We start from the raw sequence: 22,647 nt of genomic DNA, 5'->3' as shown, positions 1-22,647 counted from the left end.
GCCTTGATTCCAAGAAGCTTTACCAAGCCCCGGACTCTTGTCCCTGTGACTCTGCTCTGTGGGGTATCCCCAAATTCCCACTGTGTGTGGCTCAAAAGCCTCAAGAAAACAACTAAGAACTTACAGTTCTGTGCTTCTCACCCAGACAGGGCAGCAGCACGATTAGTGAGGCATGATCCACATCGTTTTCCAGTCACGTGAGTGGCTGGTCATGAGGGGTGCTAATTGTTCCGCATGGTTTTCTTCATGACCATGTATTTGTAAAACAATTGGCTGCTGTTAGTAGTCTGTGCCCATGAAACTTAATGTGATGCTCAGTGGACACCCAAGGGTAACATCTGTGTCCCACAACACCGAGTTCGACTAACTAAAAGGCTTGGTTTAGTCAGTTAACAAAATCATGAAGTCAGGCCACGTGTAAGTCACCATCTCAGACATTGGAGAGGGGAGGGGATAAAAAAGTGTAAGCAAGCCCTTTCCATAGCCCGAGGGTAAGTTAGGGAAATGCGAGGTAGAGAGGAGAAGATCTAAGGCTACAAGGCCAGGGGCCGAAACAGCGTAGCAACTGCTGTGGCATCAGAGGACGAGAGGGGGAAGTGAGGGAAGGCTTTGTGAATGGGGGGGTTCCGAGGGTGGAGAGGAGTAGTGTGAGCATTCAGGGTCACTTGAGGAGACACAAAGATATCAGGGCAGGAAGGTGAGGAGAGGAGAGGGCAGTAGAGAATAGGGAGGACCTTTATTTGGAGTCTCAGGTCTGAAGGTATGGAATCTACACCTTCCACAAGGCCACACAACTGGCAAAATGGCACATGGGGGGACTTGAGGAAAGACCAGACTCTCTGTTTAGGGGCCTTTTCTCCAGCACACATATATTGAGCCATCAGCCTTGGAACTAAGGAGAGATGCCTCTCACCTGTGAAGAAAAAGCAAAATAAGAGAGTAGATGAACTTTTTATTCTTACAAAATGATTGCAGAGAGACTGCCTTTCACCCAGCCTCCCTAAATGTTAACATTTTACATAACCACAGTCTAATGATCAGAATCCGGAAACTGACGTTTATAGGATACTATTAACTAATCCATGGATCTTTTTCAAATTCCATCAGTTGTCCTACTCATGTCCTTTTTCTGGACCAGGATGCAGTTCAGGATGTCACTTTGCATTTAGTTGTGACGTCTCCTTGCTCTCCTTTAATCTGGAACAGTGTCTCAGTCTTCTGTCGACTTCTGTGACCTTGACACTTCTGAAAAGTACTGGCCAGTTATTTTGTAGACTGTCTCTTTGTTTGGGTTTGGCCGATGTTTCCTTATGATTCAATGCAGGTGAGGCCTTTTTGGCAAGAAAATCACAGAATGCTGTACCCTTTGCAGCGCCTCCTCAGGAGGCTATGAGCTCAATGGTCTCGTTGCCATTTACTTTGATCTCATGTATGACGGTGTCTGCATGTGAAAGTACTATTTTTCCTTTTGTCATTAGTAAGTCTCTCGGGGGGATGGGGCATCTTTTTTCAAGGCCCCAAGTGATTATGGTGTGTGTCCAGAGTTGAGATGGAGCATGGCAGAAATACATCAAGATGGATGGAGGAAGTCAGGGATGTTTTCATGATGAAGTCTTATCTCAGCATGGAAGGTGTGAAGCTAGATGTTCAGATAGGGAGCAGAGAGAAAGACTGAAGTCTCTTGAGGAAAGTAGAGCAGTTTTGAAACATCTGCTGCTAGGAGTTACTGGTTAGAAATAATCCAGTTTGTAGAAATGTTTCTGACTGGATTGAAGGCAATTGAACAGCATGAACTTCGGCAAACCAAGTGTCCGCAGGTTCCGGCCCTTTCTCTACAGTGCTCAGAACCCTGGTTGCTGAAATAGAGAAAGTTCCAGTGAAGAACATCCAACGTTTAGGGGGGCAAGAGACCTGGAGCTGTGGGCACGGGCAGCACTAAAACATGCAGTCTTAGCAGGATAGGCCACGTGGTCATTAAGGAGCCCAGTGGCTTAGGTGACATGATGATCTCAGCAGTTTGAAAGGGTATAGGGCTTGGAGAAACGCAGGTGTGAGTAGCTTACTCATGAGGTGTGAAGGGACGGACAAGGAGGTGCAGGTAAGGAGGATGTGGTCAGAGAGGCAGAGAACATGTTGACTTAATGCAAGCAGGTCAGAGATGGGGGGGCTAGGCGGGGTCACCACTGTGAATGCTGATGAAGGGAACCAAGCCAAATCTACACAAGAACAGGCGAGGGTATCTGTTCTCTCTTGTATCTTCATTCAGTAAACACCCGCCACATCACCTTTTCAGGTGAAATACTTCTTAAGGTTTTCTGATCATGTTTTAGTAAAATTTGGACAGGTTTCTTCTTCTTCTTTTTTTTTTTTTAAGTTGTAGTTTAATCAGCTTACAATTATCCATGTCATATGGAACAGACATCACAGAAACAGTTGAAATATGCATAAAATTAAAAGTCCTCAATTGAAATATGCACCTAATCTCTCATTTATCAGGACTGCTAGTAAATAACAAGGTTGATGAGGTTTAGTTTTTTCATATCATGCTGCTGATTATCTTCTGTAGATGCTAACTAACCATGGATTTCCTCATTATGAAGTCTTATCTCAATATGGCAGGAGTGAAGCTAGATGTTCAGATACAGAGAGAGCACGATATGCCCAGGTTTGGAAGTCTCCTGTCCCCAGTGCCACTCTCTGTTTCTGATGAGTTCAAGTTAGCCTTTTATTGTTAGACTCATTCCAGTCTTTAGCTTTTCATTTGGCATTGTTTGTGGCCCTGTTGATTTTCAAGGTGTGATTAGTTACTACTTACATATGTAAACTACTTACATATGTAATACTAGTATTTGTTTGAAGTTTTAGAAATTCAGAGGGGATATCTTCTGGGGAGGAGTGAAAAAAGTGAACAGAAGCAGAGATAAGATAAATCAGGAGCACCTGGGTAGCTCAGTCGGTTGGGTGTCCGACTTCGGCTCAGGTCGTGTTTCAACCTCACGGTTTATGGAGTTAAGCCCCACATTTGGCTCACCGCGTCAGCACAGAGCCCACTTTAGATCCTTTGTCTCCATCTCTCTGCCCCTCCTCTGCTCACACTCTCTCTCCCTCTCTCAAATACACATAAACATTAAAAAAAATTTTTTTTAAAGAAGATAAATCAGCACCAGTGTAGTAAGCACTTTGATCTATTTATCTCATTCCCTTTATTTTTTTTGCTCCTTTAAAAAAAAATAAAATGTGAATTGTAAAATATACAGATCTGAAATAGAGCAAGTGAAAAGTGAAAATATTCTCCTTGGGGTGCTCAGTTGGGTAAGCATCCAACTCTTGATCTCAGCTCAGGTTGTGATCTCACAGTTTGTGAGATCGAGCCCCGAGTCAGTCTCTACGCTGACAGCACAGAGCCTGCTTGGGATTCTCTCTCCCTCTCTCTGCCCCACCCCTGCTCTCACACATGTGTGCGCACTCTCTCCCTTGATATCTCTCTCTCTCTCTCTCTCTCTCTCTCTCTCTGTGTCAAAATAAATAAACTTTAAATATATATATATATATATATATATATATTCTTCTTACCTGTTGCCATAGGCAGACTATACTCAGTTTGGGGTGTCTTCTTCCAGATTGTTCTCTGTGATGGCACAGGGATTTATGTTCATTGCTCACTGATGTAGCTCTGTCAGGTAGATTACCTTTCTTGGATGCACTATGTCTTAGGAATTCGTTGGCTTCATGGTGTGATAACATCATATTTCCCTATGTTCGGTTTTCATTTGGATTTTTTTTACATCCCGATGATCATGATGCAGATGTTGAGCCATTCATCGACCGTGTATAGCACACTTGCAAGCACTGGGCTCCTGACAGAGCAGAAGAAAACATGTTAATTAGAAATCACAAGGAAAAGCAGAATTACATGCAACCGTGAGAAAAGAAGTACGTGGTGGTGGTGAATGTATGATGGAATTTACCTAGAAAGATCACCTCTGAGGAAGCGAGCATTGAGTTGAGCAATGAAGGAAGAATGTGAGGTGGCCGGGAGGTGGGGGCAGGGCATGGGCCTGGCAGACCACATGCGCAGGGATCCTGAAAGAATTCCGGTGTGACCAGAGTATTGACGTAGAGATAGTGGGGGAGAAATTGTAGCCCAGGGTAAGGTAAGATGGGGTCAGACCATGCAGGGTTTTACAGGCCAAGTTAAGAAATTTTCTCCATCCCGAGAGCAGTAGGTAATTGGAGCATTTGAAGCAAAGGTAATGACAATCTTATTTGTGCTAAGAAAGGATCGTTCTAGGGGCGCCCTGGTGGCTCAGTCAGTTAAACATCTGACTCTTGATCTCAATTCAGGTCATGATCTCACGGTCTGTGAGTTCAAGCCCTGCGTTGAGCTCTGTGCTGACAACACGGAGCCTGTTTAAAATTGTCTCTCCCTCTCTCCCTCTGTCCCTACCCAACTCGTGCGCTCTCTCTCTCTCTCTCAAATTAAATAAATAGAGTTTAAAAAAAAAAAAAAGGATCATTCTAGTTGTGATACGGAGAATGGATTATAAGGAATTCAAGAAAATTAGTCAGTAAACTATAGTCCAGGCAAGAATTATGGGAACTCTGATGTGGGTGGTGGTGGTACGGGGATAAATGGATGGACTGGGGAGACACGGTGTTGAATTAGGTATTGGGATGGGGTGAGAAAGAGGAAAGGGTTGAAGATGGCTTCTGAGTTTCTGACATTCACAAGAGCAGCGGGAGTGGTATCATCCCCTGAAATAGAGAACAAGAGAAAAATGTGTCAGGCATCAGGGCAAGATCAGGAGTTCTGTTTTTGGTAGCATTGGGTTTGTGGTACCTCAAGACATTCAAGCGGAGACATTTCAAGTAGGCTGCGGAATGTACTAGTAAGAGAACTGGATTAGAGATAGGAATCTGTGAGGCATCTGCATTTAGGTGTTAATTAAAGCTGTGGGTGTAGATGACAATCACCGGGGGAGAGATGATAGAACGAGAAGAAGAGGCCTTGTACCCTGCCTTGAGGAATTCCCAATATTTAAATGGCCTCTTCAAGAGGGACGAGCCAAGAAGGAGCGACCAGGGAGACAGGCAGGAAAAATTAGGGTGGTGGTGAGTCACAGAGGACAGGGGAGGAGCAGTTTTAAAAGAAGGGTGTAATCAACACCTTTAAATGCTGCCAAGAGCTGACATGTACTAAAGACTGAGAATTGTGTTTCCTGGCAGGCGGGCCATTGGTGACTGGCTAAAAGCTGTAATGTACTCAGTGGAGAAGCCACGTGGGATTGGGCTGGAAGTGACTAGGAAGGAGATGTGGACTGTAGCACTCACAGGTAGATGCTTTTTAGAGGCTTAATTACGGGTGGGCAGTAGCCGGGAAGGTTCTGTGTGGTTGGTGAAAGGGGAGCTTATTTGATTTTGTTAATGATTCTGGTCATATTTAAAACCTGATTGGGGGAAAAACAAGTGAGACGGAGTTGACTAGAGAAGGAGGTGAGAAAATAGACATGTTGAGTTCCTGAGAAAGCCAGACAGTGAGTGGAATCCAGAAGGATCAGCATAAGCAGATGAGTACAGTGGTTAGCAGATGTGGGAAGGCCATTGGTGCCCCCCGCCGGCCCCCCGCATCCCGCCACCACCCATAATACAGGTGACAGTGTTGTCTTCTGAGAGGGAAGAAGAGTGGGTCTAGGTTGCCTTTCATCTCAGAAAGACTGTAAGTTGCTTTCTGTTTCCTTGCTTCTCTCCTCCCTATTCTTTTAAGTAGCATTATTGAGGTAACTCACACAGTTCCGTGGTTTTTAGTTTATTCACAGTGTGCAACCATAACCACAGTCGATTTTAGGACATTTCATCGCCTCAGAAAGAAACTTCATACCTTTTAACTATCACCCCCCTCCTTCTTATTTGTCTTTTGCTGTCGGAAGACAGCACAGAGTATGGTCTGGATTCAGATCTAAACTCGTGACTTCAAAGAAGAGCATTTGTAAGCTGAGGCATGTGAAAGGTTACCAAGAGCCTCACAACGGTAAGCTAGCCAGAGAAGCACAGGGGGCTGAGGCCTACTACTTAGGGTCACTGGTATAAAACCCACAGATAATACACTCCGAAAACCTGCTGAATGTCAGGTTCCTCCCTGTCAAAGAAAATCATCTGAAGAATAAAGATGAATAAAATGAAATTACAGAGGTAACACATGTACTTAGTTTGTAAGAGAACATGGACTATTGATAAATGATTTTACCTACTGGCCCCCAAAAAGTACATTTTGGGATGCTTAAAATTGATGTATTGGATGATGAACTGCGATCAGAAATCTAAGGCGTTAACAGAACAGGGTAGTAACAGCAGACTGGAAAAGTTAGAGATTCTGTTTATCATTGGTACTGAATAAGGTTTTGTATGGGATTAATAGGATGATTTTAAACATTTAGAAAAGAAAGTAGTAGTCCTTAGAAATCAGCATAGGCCTAATAAAAAGATCATACCAAATTAACTTTATCTCGTTTTCTTATGTTCAGGAAATGTGGAAGAAATAGTATCCAGTTGACCCTTGAACAACACGGGGATAAGGCCACTGCCTTCCCCCCCACACACAGTCAAAAATCCATATACAACCTTGGACTCCCCCAGAACTTAACTACTAATAGCCTGCTGTTGACCAGAAGCCTTACCAATAAAATAAACAGTTAACACGTTTTGTGTGTTATATATGTTGGATGCTGTATTCTTAAAGTAAGCTAGAGAAAAGAAAATGCTACTAAGAAAATCATAAGAGAGAACACATTTATAGTACTGTCCTATAAAAGACGCGTGTGAGTGGACTAGCACAGTTCAAACCCTTTTGTGGTTCATGGGTCAAATGTTTTCGTATTTTATCAAAGTATTTAACAGAAAGTCGTTTGCATATGATTTGGAAATAAGTTTATATGTAAGTCACTGAGGACCATGCCCAAAGATTATTAGTAGCTTGTTAACTGAAAAGAGTATGATGATTCAAAGGCATAACGGTGGGTTCCATTCAGTTATTTCCTTTTCAGTGTTGTGGTTAACGATGGAGGCCATGGGAGGTGGCCGTGTCAGATCCGCGGATGATTGCAAATATGAGAGTGATAGCTGATATGTTGGATGCCCTTCACAGTCTAGAGCTACCTCCACAGAGTTGAATGATGGGCTGTTAATGAGGCCAAATGAAAGCCTTCATTGCAGTGTCATTCAGAGACCTGGCTTCAAATGAATTCTCTGATTTAGTTGCAGAAATTCTTGATGGTAGCCTCAGGGTACATTAACATTTGTGACATTTACAGGGAGGTTGTGGTCTAGTGTCTTCTGCATCATTCCATTCTAGATGGGATTGGGACATTAGGCACCCCCCCCCCCCTTTCTTAAAGAACAGTTACAGAACCTGACAGGGGGTTTTCTGGAGAAGACCAGAGAAGGGCAGGCTGCCTGGAAAGAGCTCCATGGCTGTTCCCTGACTTTGGGTGTGTTCCTCCCATGCACCTGCTTATCAGTACTCCACTACAGAAGCTAATCTCTCTCCTCTCTGGTACCCTGCCCTGCAGTTTCCCAGCTGTCTCCTCAACTTGTGGAGATGGCTGGTTCTGCCTGCCTTCTCCCTCCCTGTGATGTGGCCTGGAAACCCTCTCCAGGCAATAAGCTGGGGCAGGTGTGAGCCTCACTTCATTCGTTTCCCTCCTCTCAAGGATCACTGCCCTGTGCTGTCCGAAGTTCAGGGTTTAAAATTTATTGTTTCATATAATTTCTATTTTTTCATCTTTTTCATGGAGGAAGGTAAATTGGCCGCTTGTTCCTCCGTCTTGGCCAGAAGTGGAGGCTCTTTAGTGATTTTTTATTTATTCCTAACATTTTAACTCTACGTTCAAAGCCCCCTTCTGTGTCATTCCCTTATTTCCCCCATGCCTTTTCTTGGACAGACCCTGTGCTCTTCCCGCTCCCTCATCGGCACCTCATGCGTCTCCTTTGTCCTCAGTCTCCTTTTCCCTCATTCTTGCTTGTCAGTGTTCCCCGTTCTCCGGTCAGCTCAGGTGCCTCTTCCGTGTTGTTTCCCTGCCAGGTGGGGCGGATTAAACTTTCCCTCCCTGTTCTGTTCCTGCTACAGTACCACTGTCGGCAGTATTCAAGGGTGCATGTTGTAACCTGCCGGCCCCTCCTCGAACACGTGTGTCGGGGCCCACGTGTACACACGTCCACAGTGCTCAGCTCCCAGGTCAGGCACAGGGCTTGCACACCTCTGTGTCTTTTACGTAGCTTTCTGGGTAGGTACTGTAGAGAGAAGGTGTTTAACAAGTGTAGGTATGTTTTTTATATATATATACATATATATATATATATATTTTTTTTTTTTAATGAGTTGTTTCTCTCCTCTCCCCCCAAATCTAGGCTACAGAAGAAGTTTCCAAAAATCTGGTTGCCATGAAAGAAATTCTGTATGGCACGAATGAGAAAGAGCCACAAACAGAGGCGGTGGCGCAGCTCGCTCAAGAACTCTACAACAGCGGGCTCCTGAGCACCCTGGTAGCAGATTTACAGCTCATTGACTTTGAGGTCAGAAATCAGTTTCTTATTTTTCAAAAACAGTACCTTATTCACGGTCCTTTTCCTTGTGTTCCGTCCTTTGAAACATCCTAAGATTCCTGTCGAGCTCTTGGCCCAGGGGTTACTGACCTGTAAGCGAGCCCAGGCTGCCCACCTAATTAGCAGAGCTGGGCAGGAGCTCAGGGGCGCCCCAGGCTTGGGCCGGGTCTCTCTTCTCCTGTTCCACCACGTCGTGTACGAAGCTTCTTAGGTATTCATTGTGCCCTTTTGTTTACATCGTAGTTAATAAACACCTGCTGTTTCACCTAATTCACTGGCCTTTCGTTCTCAGAGTATAAATCTAAAGACTGTGGAATGTTAGAATTTTAGAGGTAGAAGAGATTTTAGAAGACATCCAGTTATGTATTTGTGTTTTTTGTTTTTTTTAACCTGTTGAGAACTCATTACAGCAGAGATCATGCGTTTTGTTCGCTTGGCACTACTTTTAAATGTTTAAATTAGGATAATGGTTAAATAGCAGGAGATTTTATGCACAGTTTTGAATTTCTGGCTTCCCTTGAAAATTTTAGCTCTGGCAACGTTGAGCCTGTGGGCCCACCCGGCCCCTCAGCTGGAACAGAGCAGCCACTACACCATGACATGCTTGGGTGTGCTGCACACAGCAGCTTGCTGTTCTGTCTCAAGGCCTGCTGGGCCCATATGCATCTCCTGCCTGGCCCTGGGAGGCACTTGCTATTACTGCCCAAGCTTATGCAGCTGAATCCTGCCATTTAGCTAGTGAATTTAACGGTGAGAATAATGGTCCTTGACAGCAGTCTGAAAAGTAGTCTGAGAAGTATATATGGTAATGAAGGGCTGTGGCATGGTTATGAGCAGGTTCCTCTGAGTCTTTGTCACGGGTGGGCTTTGTTTTAAGCCCCAGTGTTTATCATCCTGAGTGGTCGATCAGATGTCTGTGCAGGTGCCTGAAAAACCAGGGGAAAGAATGGCAGATACATAGCCAGATTCAGTTTTGAAGAGTCATGAGAGAGTGTGGTTCGTAGGTTGCTTGAATAATATTGGTAATAAAGGACAATAGAAAGTATTGCTCTCCTGTAGAACACATAAAAATGATATTTCCATTTAGGGAGCCGATTTCATGTATTTTTAATAGTGTATCAAATTCCACCAACAACAGTTTTTATTGCCTACAAAGTGGGGAACGCACTGGAACGTCCAGTTCCTTCTCCTTTGTCCACACATCTCATTCCCCAACGTGGTCACTGAATTTAATGTTCACTTGGGACTTTAGTGACTTAAATTTACCAAGAAGTGTGTGCCCTTGAGATGGGTTCTTCGAGACTGCCGTTGCCGCTCCTGATCTAGCACAGGCCCCGGGATGATCTCTGGCACTGGAAAGCTAGCATTTCACTCAGTGCCCTGCAGGCTCGTCAGCCTCGTAACAAGTGGCCCTTCTGAAACCTCTCCTGGGGTTCAGTTCTCCGTTTGTTAATTTCTTGTGCAGTTTTCTTATTATAAGGTTCACTGTATAGCAGTCACGTCCTTCTATTGCGTTTTGTAAAGCACAGTTACATAATTCTGGTCTCTGAACTGCTACATCATGTGGTACTTAGAACCTTCATGATTAATCAAAGAAAATCTCTCCTGAACAGACCTAACTAAATAGGGGGATGTGTCTACTTGCCATGAAAGCTCAGCTTCTTACAGAATTCTTTCATTTTTATTATACTAGCAGCGTGCAGCTTCTCCTCATCCATCAGTATAAGAGGAAATTACGTGTATTGTTTACAACACGAGCATTTTATTTGAGGCTGTTTGTTCCCTATGGGTGGGAATCAGATCCCTGAACATTGTAAGCATATAGCAAGGTTTTATTTTTCATATCTGAGTCTGCATGATTTTAAGGGTTAGAAATTATATGTAGTAACATTTCACTTTGAATACATTGCTCATGATAAATATAGTATACTATTAAGACTTAGAATTTGAAATTATAAATAAAGAAAATTTAGTATCTATGAGCACTTTAAAGTCAGCTATTCAGTCATAATTATATAAATATGCAATGCCTTAATTTGAGTTTATTTGGGAGGGTGGCTGGGCTTTTTGGTGGTTAGTCGGGTAAATATTTTAATGATTGTATTCCTAATAGGGCAAAAAAGACGTGGCTCAAATTTTCAACAATATTCTCAGAAGACAAATTGGTACAAGAACTCCTACTGTTGAATACATCTGCACTCAACAGAATATTTTGTTCATGTTATTGAAAGGGTATGTACAATATAACAAAATTTATATTCTCAGTTGAAAAATAAAAAGGAAAGATGGTCTTAGGCAAAAACACGATGGTGAATGTGGGAAAGTATTCTCTCTGTAGTTCAGCCATTTCATTTTCCCATAGATCTTGAACACATTTCCCTCTTTTTTTTTTTTTTGTTTATTTAGAGAGAGAGAGGAAAAAAAAAAAATGAGCGGGGGAGGGGCAAAGAGAGGGAGAGAGAGAATCCCAAGCAGGCCCCACACTGTCAGCACAGAGCCTGACACAGGGCCTGAACCCATGAACTGTTGAGATCATGACCTGAGCCTGTATCAAGAACTGGACGCTCAACCGACTGAGCCACCCAGGTGCCCTGAACACACTTCCCTCTTAAAATTAAGCCAGTGAGTTAAATTGAGTTTGCAAATACCTATGGGAGTTTAAAGGTGGATGAATCGTGAGCCCTTAAATTCTCAGCTCCTATGCAACTGAAGAAAAAAGTCTTCTGTGGTCTTCTTTCTGTTCTCTAGATTTTAGAAGTTTATTTATATGAAATATCAGTTAAATCGTGTGCTTAAAGACATCTTTGGGCAGACATGCACACTGTGAGGCTGTGAAAGCTGCCTAGTAAAAGGAGCTTGGATGCTACATAGCTTGACTCTGTTCGGTCAACAAAGAACATGCTTATGAAGTAGTGCTCTTTGCTTTGTACCTGTTTGTGTCCACTCACCAACCGACGTGGTTGGTAATTGACAGCGCATTTAACTACTGGACTAGTAAGCAGGCATTTGTGGTAGTCTGTCAGTATGAAAAAAACAAACAAACAAAAACCAGAAAAGCCTAAAAACCGAAACCTCAAAAGAAAACCAGTCCTCTTCTCCCTCATCAGTGAGCCTCCCCGATCGGCAGGGTCACCGTATTGCTTCACACAGGAGTTGTTCGCCAGCTCTGGGTCTGGTGTGTATCTGTTTGTCCCAGTGTTGGTGCTGTTCTATTAACTTGGCGGACAGGCGTTTTACTGGCACGACTGTTGGCGTGAATCAGCTTGCTCTCCTACCGCTCGCATCGTAGCTTGCCTCCCTCTGATTCACATCTCTGTGGTTTAACACTTCCCCCAAGTTCAAACTTGTTTAGACAAAGCATGAGTCAGTGCATGTGTTTGATGCCAGCATTCTGTTTCCTTCATTCTGTTTCTAAATCTCTGTTGGTTGCTTCTTCAGATGTTGCCATACAGAACTTTTGGCATCTCATTTTTTGTTGTTACCAGTCCAGAGTTGTGTGTGTAAGCATGTAGTGAGTAGTTTGAAATTTTGGTGTTTTTAGAGCACCTTCCAGAGCACCATTTAAAAATGGTTTTTTTAGAGCACCATTTAAAAATGTGTATTTTTAAACTGAGTATTTCCTTTTCCGTAGAAAACAGTGGTGGTTAAAAATCATAAATTAGTTGGCCTGTGTTTTCGCTTAAGAGTAGCCAAAAGAACGATATAAACGTTGTTAAAGTAAGAATTTTAAGGTACAGTTTATCTTTAAATTATCTTTTTCTTAAAAGTTGACAGCTCTCACGTGAGTGGCTGCAGCAGAAACGTCCGCCAGGGAGGCGAGGAGCAGCCCGGGCGGTGCAGCTGGTGCCGGTGCCCGTGCCCGCCAGCGCCTGTCTCCCCGTCCCGCGTAGCCCTTAGAGTGGAAACTGCGCAGAGAACTGGAGGGAATAAAATAGCCATTTCCTACCCGTCACCCAGTGCGGACGGTTGTTGACATTCTGTCGTTATTACTTCACACGCTTTGCCTCCTTTTTTCCCTCCTCACACATAAGATTCCTTCAGCGTGCGTCCCCAGTACATAGTGCACCCCAGGATTTTTTTTTTCCCCTAGCATACTCGCCATACCATTTACAGACCTAACATTGTCTTGTACCCAGTGTTCAGATGTCCCTGATTTTCACACACAAAAATGTCACTTTTCAGTTAGTTTGTTTAAATCCAGTTCCATGCGAGGTGCACAAACTGAATTTGGTTAATATGACTCTTACACCTTTTTTTTTTTTTCTTTTTTTTTTTTTATGCCATTTACTTGTTGAAGCAACGGGGTCATATCTTTGTAGAAAAATCACATATTTTGAATTTTACATCCCTGTGGTTTCATTTAACATGTTCCTTTGTCCTCTTTTCTCTTAAATTGGTGATCAGGTCGTTATGAACTCCAGTTGTGGGGTTTTTAAAAATATACTTGGTGTGTTTCAATCCATCACAGTCACGATGTCCAAATTTTTATATCCAAATTGCGTCATCTTGGGCCATCGGGAAGCTCCTTCAGATTGGCTCTTGTGTCCTTTTGGCAGGACCCCATCAGTCTTTGATAGCTTCCTTGCTTTCTGGCACAAGACGTCCCGTGCTGATTTTGTACAGATTCCCGCCTCAGACCTGGAAACAGCCATTTCTTCAAGGAGCCTTGTGAGCTACCTTTTAAGGTTTTTGTACTTCACTTAACGAGTCTAGACTCCTCTCCTGCAGTGTGACCACTGTGTAGGCCGTAAGTGCTTTGACGTTAGCCATCCGGCGGAGTCACTGTGCGTTTCAACATAGGCTTGTCGCTAGCGTTAGGCTGCATCTGGAGGCAGCAGTTTTTTCCCCCGGTGACTTAAATGTGAATGTGCTCTCCACTCTGGTGCTAACAGGTTGTACAGCATAACTGTTTGCCTTGTACTCGATAGTTTAGGGCTTAGTCATTTAAGACAAGCTTGAAAAACCACTCAAAACCTGCCCAACTTGTTGTACCAAACTGTCTTACTCTTGTCTTTCCGGTCTCCTGCTTGTTAAATTCAGATCAGCGAAGGTGAATTGTTTGACCAGCCACTTTGTGGGCAGACACTGTAGTCACCCAAGCGCCAGTCAGCCTGCTAGAAGCTGTGCCAGAAGTGATCCAAAGGAGTCATTTCTTGAGGCCCTGTGATGAACCTGTGTGTAACAGAAGGATAACACTGCAGATAACGATTAGGACTGTGGGATAACAGGGGGTGCGGTGTGGGTTTAGTCAATAAGGCAAGGGTTGGTGGAAGAGGTGAGACTAAGGATTGAAGTTCCAGAGGGTTTAGAATTCTAGTAGAAAAAAGGAGAGTGGGTCCAGGGACAGGAATGAACACGGTGATTGGCAGCAATAGGGAGATAACTGGAGTGCTTGATGGCAGAATGGGCGGTGACGTTTTCCTGAAGGAGCGGATCTCATGAGCCTGGACGTTTAAGCCCGGAAGTTTGTCTTTATTTGATGGGCAGGAGAAATCATTTTGAACTCCTCAACTGGAAATGCTCTTGATCTACTTGTGTGCTGGGTAAATTCGTTAAGACAGAGCTTAAGCAAAGATGCTGGTTGGGGAGCACTTACCTTTCTCTAGGTGTGGGTTAATGCAGCCGTGGGAATGGATGAAAGGAAATGAAACTAAAATGTTTCAAAGAAGTCTTCCCGAGGACCAGTGGTGGCTCTAAAGATGGAAGCGTTGAGAAGAGACGAAGGCGGGAGGTTTGAACTGTTCTGTCCAGTGCAGTTCTTCCAAGCTGCAGGCGGTCATTTCATTTTGCGTTAACTTAACACGTAAAATTCAGTCCCTCGGTCAAACTAGCCAGATTTGGAGTGCTCAGTAGCCACGTGTGGCTAGTAGTAACTGCAGCTCTAGGACGCTTCCGTTATCGGACGAGGAGGTTCTGCAAGACCTTAGACCCGGTTTCTGAAACCACATCACGGTGCCAGAAAACAGAAATGAGGAAGCAGGGGAGGGCGGCTGTTCTGTGGAGGGAGAAGAGATTCGAATTTTGAGATGTAGTGCTGCGGTAGACCTTTCACTGAAAGTGTCCAGTGGCAACAGAAAATGCCTGACTAGGGTCCAGGAGCAGACCTGAGCAGGGATTTAGGAGTCACGGGGGGCGGGGGGGGGGGGGGGGGCATGCCCCACCACCAGCAGGCTGGCGGCACCGGAGGGATGCCCTCGGCCAGGCAAGAAAGAGGAACAGTCCGAGGGGTGGAAAGGAGAACTGAGAGAGCTTTTTCTTTCCTTTTCCAAAGACAGAGATGCAGAGGTCAGCACCATTGGGACACTAAGTAGTGGAATTTATGTCATGAGAGAAGTCTGTTTCGGCCAGGAGGAGGTCCTTGCTAGTTGGATGTGGGGAAATGCAACGAGCGCGGGAGGGTAGAGGGGACGCCGCGTGGGAAGGACACGTGGCCAGCACGTGCAGCCCGAGAGGCAGTGGGGGGGTTGGGGGCGGTGGGGCTGAGAGGAAAACGGGGCTCCTTCCTGACAGAGGGGAGACGCAGCCATGGGTGCCGAACAGATGCCAGGGCGTCCCCAGTACCCACTGCGAAGTCCCGCAGGGCCTCCTCGACAAGCGCTCCGTGACCGCAGGGTCAGGCCTTCGGCTTCGTAGGCTTGGCATTGCCAAGAGCCTTGGAGGCGCTGTTTTGAGTATTGACTTGAAACAACGAAGTAAAAATGCTGCATGTTTGATAGACCTATGTAGATACTCTGAGTTTGGGAAACGATTTTGTTTGTTTCCTGTTGTGTTTTTTTAATTCAGCTTTTGGGTTTTCTGAAGTCTTGACGGCACCCCACGTAAAACGAATTCGTTTGGGGGTGTGACCCCGAATACTTCTCCTCAGATCTTTTAGCTTCAATAAGGAATGTTTATTTATGTGATCACTCCCATGCCTTTTATTTTTCTTTGGGTTGAAGCAGTTGTTGCCAGCTAGGTGTGTGTGTGTATGTGTGCGTGTGTGCACACACGTGCGTGCGCACACCCTCTGGGGTAAACCCACTTGAGCTCACCACACCTGCTGTGACAGAGATGCCTTTTGTAACCCACTCTGGTCACTTAATTAAGACACATCTCAACTTCCTGTTCTAAAAATGTGAACGGTTAGTGATAGGGGTTTTGAAACAGCAATCATGGTTGGTTTGTTGTTGTTTTTTTTCGTTTTGCAGGTATGAATCTCCAGAAATAGCTCTAAATTGTGGGATAATGTTAAGAGAATGCATCAGACATGAACCACTTGCAAAAATCATTCTGTGGTCAGAACAATTCTATGACTTCTTCAGATATGTCGAAATGTCAACGTTTGACATAGCTTCAGATGCATTTGCCACATTCAAGGTAACATAAAAACTGTAGAATTCTAAATATACTTGTGAGATTAACCAGTTTGCTGTTCTTTCCTAAACGTCTAACCTCTGAGTCTATACCCGTCTGCCCTCTAGCGGCAAGAGAGAAGATCTGCGTTCTGTGTGTATGTATGACTTAGGTGTGTGCAGTAGAGTCACAGCTTCGACAGGGTGGGAGGGTTAGATTGCAAACTCTGTCTAAAAGTACGGGCAGTATGGTCACAAGTACACTTTTCTGTGAACATACTCATCAGCCGTGGTATGTTGATACACAGTGTGTGGGACAAACGAGTTTTTCTCCTGTGTTGGAACGTACTGTCGCAGTTGCTTTGGTTAAACACCAAGCCGTTGTCTTCCGTTCAGGGCCATGCTAATTTGGGATATGCGTGTCTTGAAATATTAGCACAACCAGGGCAGAAGTTTCCACACTGTGGACAGGCCCTGGGGAACAACGGACTTAGCTCTCCGTCCCATGTTCATGCCAAAGCTTATTTATTGAACGCTCGGGGCAAGGGGAGCAGAATTGCCTGCCCTGTTCACGTTTTTATGTGGCCTCCCTTCCCAGGACACCCTATCGCCCTGTTCTATATTTGTATAAATTAAACGCACCTAGGATTCAATAGCACTGTACAACATGCAGATTTTTGTTTTGAATTGCAAGGTTCTGTGCTGTTTACGGTAAATAAAGCAGTAATATTTGTTAGTGTTCCTCACAATGAAAGTATGCCTTTATATGTTACGTTCCCTTATATAAAATGTCTGACCTCATAGGTGACTATTTAGAACCTCTACTTTAATCAGGATTTAACATACTAACCTGCAGACAGCTATGCTCAGGAACCATGGACACTCTTAGGGTGAGAAGTAGCCACTTCCTCGTGAGGGTCAGTTTTATGAGGGTAAAGAGCCCTTGAGATAATGAGCATCCGCCTTGGTCTCTAGGTAAAATATGTCCCTCACAGTGAATGAACACCCTTAAAACAGGATGAAAACCTGGGGACCTGGCCATTAGGGTTTCACCTGGAATGAGAATAAGGTAATAGCGTGAGAAGTACCCGAGGATTTATTTTCCTGAAACTATTAAAGAGGATGTCAGAAGCCTTAGGTAAGATCTCAGATATTTATATGTCAATTTATAAAGCAGAATGAAATGAATTCGAGGTTATAACATAAAGTGACAAATCTGATGTCTTTGTGTCACTGCATTTTGGGGCTAGGACTCATAATCAGGATATATTGGTGGAAGGGGATGCTCCATTGAAAAGCAGCAGGCCTGTTATGAAGGGAGGTGTGGTAATACCACCTGTTGGGAAGAGATCCTGTGTAGAAAGCAAGCCATGAGCTGCGAGCGGCCACTCTGGGAGAGGTGGGGGTGGGGTGGGAAGGAGAGGAGTGGGGGGGCGGGGGGGGCACAGTCGTACCTCCCGGCCCAGCGGAGTGCTCGATGCCATGCGCCTGGCGCAGGTGGCACGGCTGGCTGACGGGAAGGGAGACGTGTTAACACTGTGCCAGAAATGTGATTCACAGAATCTGACAGTCTCGATTGGCCTTGCTGATAATTTCATTATCAGCCCTCAGTTAGGGCTGCTTCTTTGAATTCCATTCTCCCCAAGGAGAAAATGGTGGTGATGGAATCACTGTGGGTAAATCAACCCTGTCAGCTCATGTTAAGCCAGAGAGGAAAAGACTGGGCAGAGCCAGGCAGGTAGTGTCTCCCTGAAGAAGGGAAGCTTTCAAAGATGGTTCAGGATTCGAAGGATGGACTCTGGAAGAGACCGTGTTTGTTGGGAAGCTGGCTTGGCTTCTGTATTTCAGCCACTCCTGATTACATAGAAAGGGCAGCACTCCCTAAAGAGGCCCCTGAACAGAGAGCTGCCCAAGACAAAATCAAGCAGAGCCCAGACCAAGACGACACGTGAGAGAGAGAGGCACGGGACCTATCAGAACACACCTTCCCTCCCCATCCTTCCGAGAGGGAACCCGGTCAGAGCAGTGAGAGTCTGATAGCCTCACGCCAAAGGTGCTTAGGGGGAGGAAGAACTCTCCTGTCCTGGTTTGCTGGCGTCCTTTTTGAGAGAATATTTGCATAACGGAAAAGGAGGGTAGATCCGGGGCTCGCACTCTCCTTGAAGAATGTGACCAGACCCGTCTCCCCAGAAACTGCACTGTGCACAAAAAAATTTGAAGAAATGCAGCTCATCCATAAACTTGAATTTACAAATCTGTGGAATGGGTGCTGGGTCTCAAAAGGAAATTAAAACTACCCCCTCTGAATTAAAACTAACAAGATCCGTAGCTTGAATGAATGTGTACTAAGATAGTAACTCAGTGGCCAAATATTGTTCGTGATTTCTTTTTTGAGGACTTGAGACGGGAGGGGCATCAGAAGGCCAACAAATATATTTCCAATTTTTCCAGAGTAAAAGAAGGTAGATTCCCCAGAGAGGCTGGTGGAGCTTGGAGCTTGATGTTTTACCTGTGTAAGGTTCTAGAAAGTGTTTCTAAAGAGATGATATCTGAGCATTTTGGAAAGGAAACCGTGTACCCACAGCCAGCATGGATTCACGAAGAGTAAGTTCAGTCATATTAATCTCATAGTTGCCAGTAGATGAGGGTACTCAGAGTGTGGCTGCCTGGGTTCGGTTCCCGGCCCTGCTGCGGATTTAATCTCAAGCTCTTCATCTGTTAAAATGGAGGTAAGAATACTAGTATGTCAGGGCACACACTATGTGTGGAGCAAACAGCAGCTATTAGAATTACTCCTTTATAACTATGAGGATATACTGGATGTTAAATAATTGTACAGATCTGTTTCGATGGAATCAATGAAAAGACAGGAGCTAGGTAGAATTTCAGTGTAGTGATTTACATCTAACTAAAGGTCATATGCATAAGGTGCTGCAAAATGGATTGCCATCACCCTGGAGAGAAATTTCTAGTGGATTTCCAGTGGGCTTTGTCTCAGTCCAGCTGAACATTTTTATTAATGACTTAGATAAAATGTGACAAGACCTACAACTTCTCAAATGTATAGGTGAGAACTACAAAGGGAAAGACAGCAGACCGCGGTAATCCTAAAATAAGGCTTCAGAATGATCCAGAGAGGCCAGAATGGAACAGAACAAACTGACGTCTTCCACTTGAAGACCCAACTCTATAAATAAGGGATGTGGGAATAAGGCATAATAATATAGTCAATACTAAATATAATAATTGCTAAGTATAACAATTACTAAAGTGCAGGCAATTCCATACCCTACTCAACCAACTCTCTGGGGGAGGTATTTTTACTATCTCCTTTACAGAGAAGGAAACTGAAGCCTAGAAGTATTGGGTGAGGTCAGGCAAAAAATGGGAGGCCAGAATTTGAACCCAGGCAGTCTGCCTACAGAGCCCACTCTGAGTACACAGAATTCTGAATACGTGCAGTAAAAATTAAACAGTATGATGATGCTGCCCCAGAGCTACATGTGACCATGTAGTGTGTGACCTAAGGAGCTGTTGACGGTCTGGCCCCACTATGAGCCATTAAGGTAACAGCACATAAATGTGTTCCGTTCCAGGCGCTACACTGTAAGAGGCACATAGACAAATAGATGGCTTTCAGAAGACAGTAGATGGTGAGGGGGACTCAGATCCTGTCTTTCGAGGAGTGGTTAAAGGAAGTTGGACGTATTTAGCCTGGAGAAGAGAAGACTCGGTAGGGACTTGCCGTGAGAGCACTTCATGTATGTGGAGTTGGGGTCCTATAGAAAGTGGGTTGAACCTATTTCTGTCGGCTCTGACAGTTTCTGGAAATAACCTGGGGACAGGTTTGACTCTAGCACAGGGAGAACTTTCTGTTAAGAGCTCCAAAAGTGAACCACACACATTTGGTAGAGTTGAGTCTCTCGTCCTGGTACATGGTCAAGCATCAAGGAAGAAATTGGGCCAAACAACTTGCCGGGGCTCTGTGAAATCGAGCCCCGGGGTCAACAGCATTTCTTCAGGGATCCCAGGACTGTCCTTGCAACATGCTGTTTGAGTCCCAGACCCACTTTTAGGAATCTTTCTAAATTCAGTGTACCCAGAAGTTGGTGCTCAATCTGCTGGGCTCAGGAGATGACCCCTGTCTGCCAGTGCTACCAGGGCCTTGGATGTACTGGAATTTAGGGAGGTGGGAAATTAGATCCTGCTTCTCCTCCCCACTGCTAGCCGACCCAGCAGTTCGTGGTCTGGGACCATGTGGCACGCTGGAAATTTTGCAGCTCACTGACCACTGACTGCATGACCTTTCCCCCTCATCTTCTCTTCTGTCGGTTTCTGTCCCCGACCCTGGGGGAGCCCTCCAAAGCACGTGGCTCCAGCTCCTAGGGTGAGATTCCTTCTCATCGCTCAGTAGGTAGAGGCTCTGCCCAAGTCCCCACCTCCTCTCTTCCCAGCTTGGAATCAGCCTTTTTCTCTGTGCTGGCTCTCGGCAGTTCTTCTCTCCTACCAGTGTTTCACTCTCCTCTCCAGGCCCTGGTGTGGCCCTCTTAACAAGGGGCTTTCGTCCTGCTGTGCATTGGGGTCCGTCTCCTATGTTAGCCATCTCAGAGCGCCCCTTCGGTCTCTCCTACTCCAAGGCCAGTGAGATTTGGTTCCTACATTGGCAGTGGTTTCCTGAGATTCCTGGTCTCTTTAAACCAGATGATAATGAAGAAAATCTTTCCTAGTTGGGGAAACGTTGGAGGTCCCCTTTTCGTGTGTGGCCCAGCTGCGAGGCTCTTGTTCCTACTTGAGATCTATCCTTCAGAGTAGTTTTCTTACTCAAAACTTCACTAAAAATGTATGCACAACGTGTCTAGGAATTTTGCTTTCTAGAGCAATATCTTCTACCTTCCTGTTTCTGAAATTCAACCGTAGTTGAGAGCCATTGTCTCTAAGATCCCCTCCTTTGGCATTCTCTTCTGTCAGATTATGGCAGAGCAGTGAACACCAAGTTCTTTTCTCTGTACTTCCTTCTAGTGGTCTCCAGAATGATTTAGCCACAAAAAAAGTAGAAATGACACAGTCTTATATGGATCCTGACACACTAATCCCTTAATCCGTTTACTCATTTGTTCATTCGGCTCATTCCACGAGTCTGCCTACCCTGTGTCAGGCACTGTTCTTTAGGTGCTGGGGTTCAACAGTGAACCAGACAAACCCCTGCCCTTGAGGTTCCTACACCGGGGGGACCACCATAAGCAGATCGCAGTAGCTATAGAAGGAGGAGGTGCCTTTAATAAGCATGCCTCATATATTGCCCTCAAGTTCTCATGTCCCTGTCTCCCTAATAGCTGACCCTGTGGGCCAGGACACTAATGTAAATTCTCCTCTCCCCGCCCCCGTCTCCTCCCCCATACTGGGAAGCTTCATGGCATTTCTCTTCCAGCTTCTTGAGGATGCTCAAACTCCAGGTTTTCTAATTTTGTCTATTGAGTCCCCAAGGGGGATTTGGAAAAAATGGCCCAAGAAAGGCATACGATGCGTACCCTATCCAGCAGTTTGAACACCGGTAAATCTTTGGGGTGGAGTTAGAAACCTTCTTAAAAGCATGCTTTAAGGATTGCTTGATGTGATGTTTTCCCAAACCTGTTTCCTGATTTTGTTGGTTCATTCATTTATGTATTAAATATCACACTCTTCTATGTGCTGGGCACTGCATCGGTGCTGGGGGTTCAAAGATTCGTAAAAATAGACATGAACGTGGTATTTATAAAACTTATAGTCTAGCATGGGAGATGGCAGTCATGTAATCTCACAGACGTAAAGACAACTTTGTCCATGCTGGTGACCAGTCTGGAAGCTATGGCAGTGATGTGGGGGCGAGATCCGAAGGTGATCAGTAGGTCAGCAGGCCAAGGGGAAAGCCTGTGTGAGGAAGGCCTTTTGGGAAGGGCAGTAACAAAGTACATGACAGAAGAGCTCCCTGTAGGGTCTCTCGAGACCTGCCAGCTCCCCACAAGGGAACCAGAGCTATAGCATTTTCCACGTGCATTTGGCCATGGGACGTTTCCTCGAACGTTTCTCAGGACCGATCTTACACTTGGACATACCTCAGGAAACAATGGTTCGTTGTGACCTGGGCCACTCAAACACAAACAGCTAAGAGAACAAGGAAAGTTGGTTCGGAGAAAGGGGATTATTGGCACTAACCTCTCCAGTAGGCCGCTCTAAAGGAATTTTATTCCATAATTCACCAAATATTGACCATTTATGCTGTCCTGAGTTCCCATTCTCTTTCCCACGTGGTGAGACCCAGGCTAGTCATTGCTAACTTTTAGGTCCTTAAAGGCAGGGACCACATCTTTTTGTCTTTGGAGCCCCAGCACCTAGAACTTAACCTGGCACATAGTATATGTTTTCTGAATGAATGATCCTGGAGTTGTTTTCTGGGAAAGCCACGTGGTGAGGAATGCAGCTGTACTCCAGGTCACTCTGATGTTTGATCCTACACTTTGGCAGCCTTGTGCTTACTTAGGAGCTAATGTTTATAACACAATGGGGCTTTTTTAAAACAGTCTGTCTCCGGCAGCTCTTTCTGCCCACGGGTCCTGTCCCTGTGCTTTAATAAAATCACCTTTTTGCATCCAAAAAAAAAAAGACTTCATTAGATATGAAACTAAATATAACAGAAGTTAGGAGGAAGAAAATGGAACCTCCAGTACTTTTTCTAATGAAA

The 22,647-nt window shown here is 44.9% G+C and overlaps 1 protein-coding gene and 1 long non-coding RNA gene across 2 annotated transcripts in view; both read left to right on the top strand.

Annotated features, from left to right (window-relative positions):
- CAB39 (calcium binding protein 39) overlaps positions 1 to 22,647 on the top strand; it is an 87,771-nt gene that overhangs the window by 54,481 nt on the left and 10,643 nt on the right. Inside the window, exons 3-5 of the mRNA XM_053903832.1 lie at positions 8,404 to 8,568; positions 10,712 to 10,830; positions 15,786 to 15,954. Coding sequence (XP_053759807.1) covers positions 8,404 to 8,568; positions 10,712 to 10,830; positions 15,786 to 15,954 — 453 coding nt within the window. The remainder of the gene's footprint in view (positions 1 to 8,403; positions 8,569 to 10,711; positions 10,831 to 15,785; positions 15,955 to 22,647) is intronic.
- LOC128777330 (uncharacterized) lies at positions 17,383 to 22,568 on the top strand. The gene is made up of 2 exons (XR_008422604.1): positions 17,383 to 18,533; positions 19,526 to 22,568. It is a non-coding gene; the product is annotated as an uncharacterized LOC128777330 (long non-coding RNA).

Source organism: Panthera pardus, unplaced genomic scaffold (assembly GCF_024362965.1).
Source record: "Panthera pardus isolate Hobbes unplaced genomic scaffold, ASM2436296v1 HiC_scaffold_10, whole genome shotgun sequence".
Lineage (NCBI taxonomy): Eukaryota > Metazoa > Chordata > Mammalia > Carnivora > Felidae > Panthera > Panthera pardus.
The sequence above is the reverse complement of the archived record's forward strand: the minus strand, read 5'-3'. Positions and strand labels throughout refer to the sequence as shown.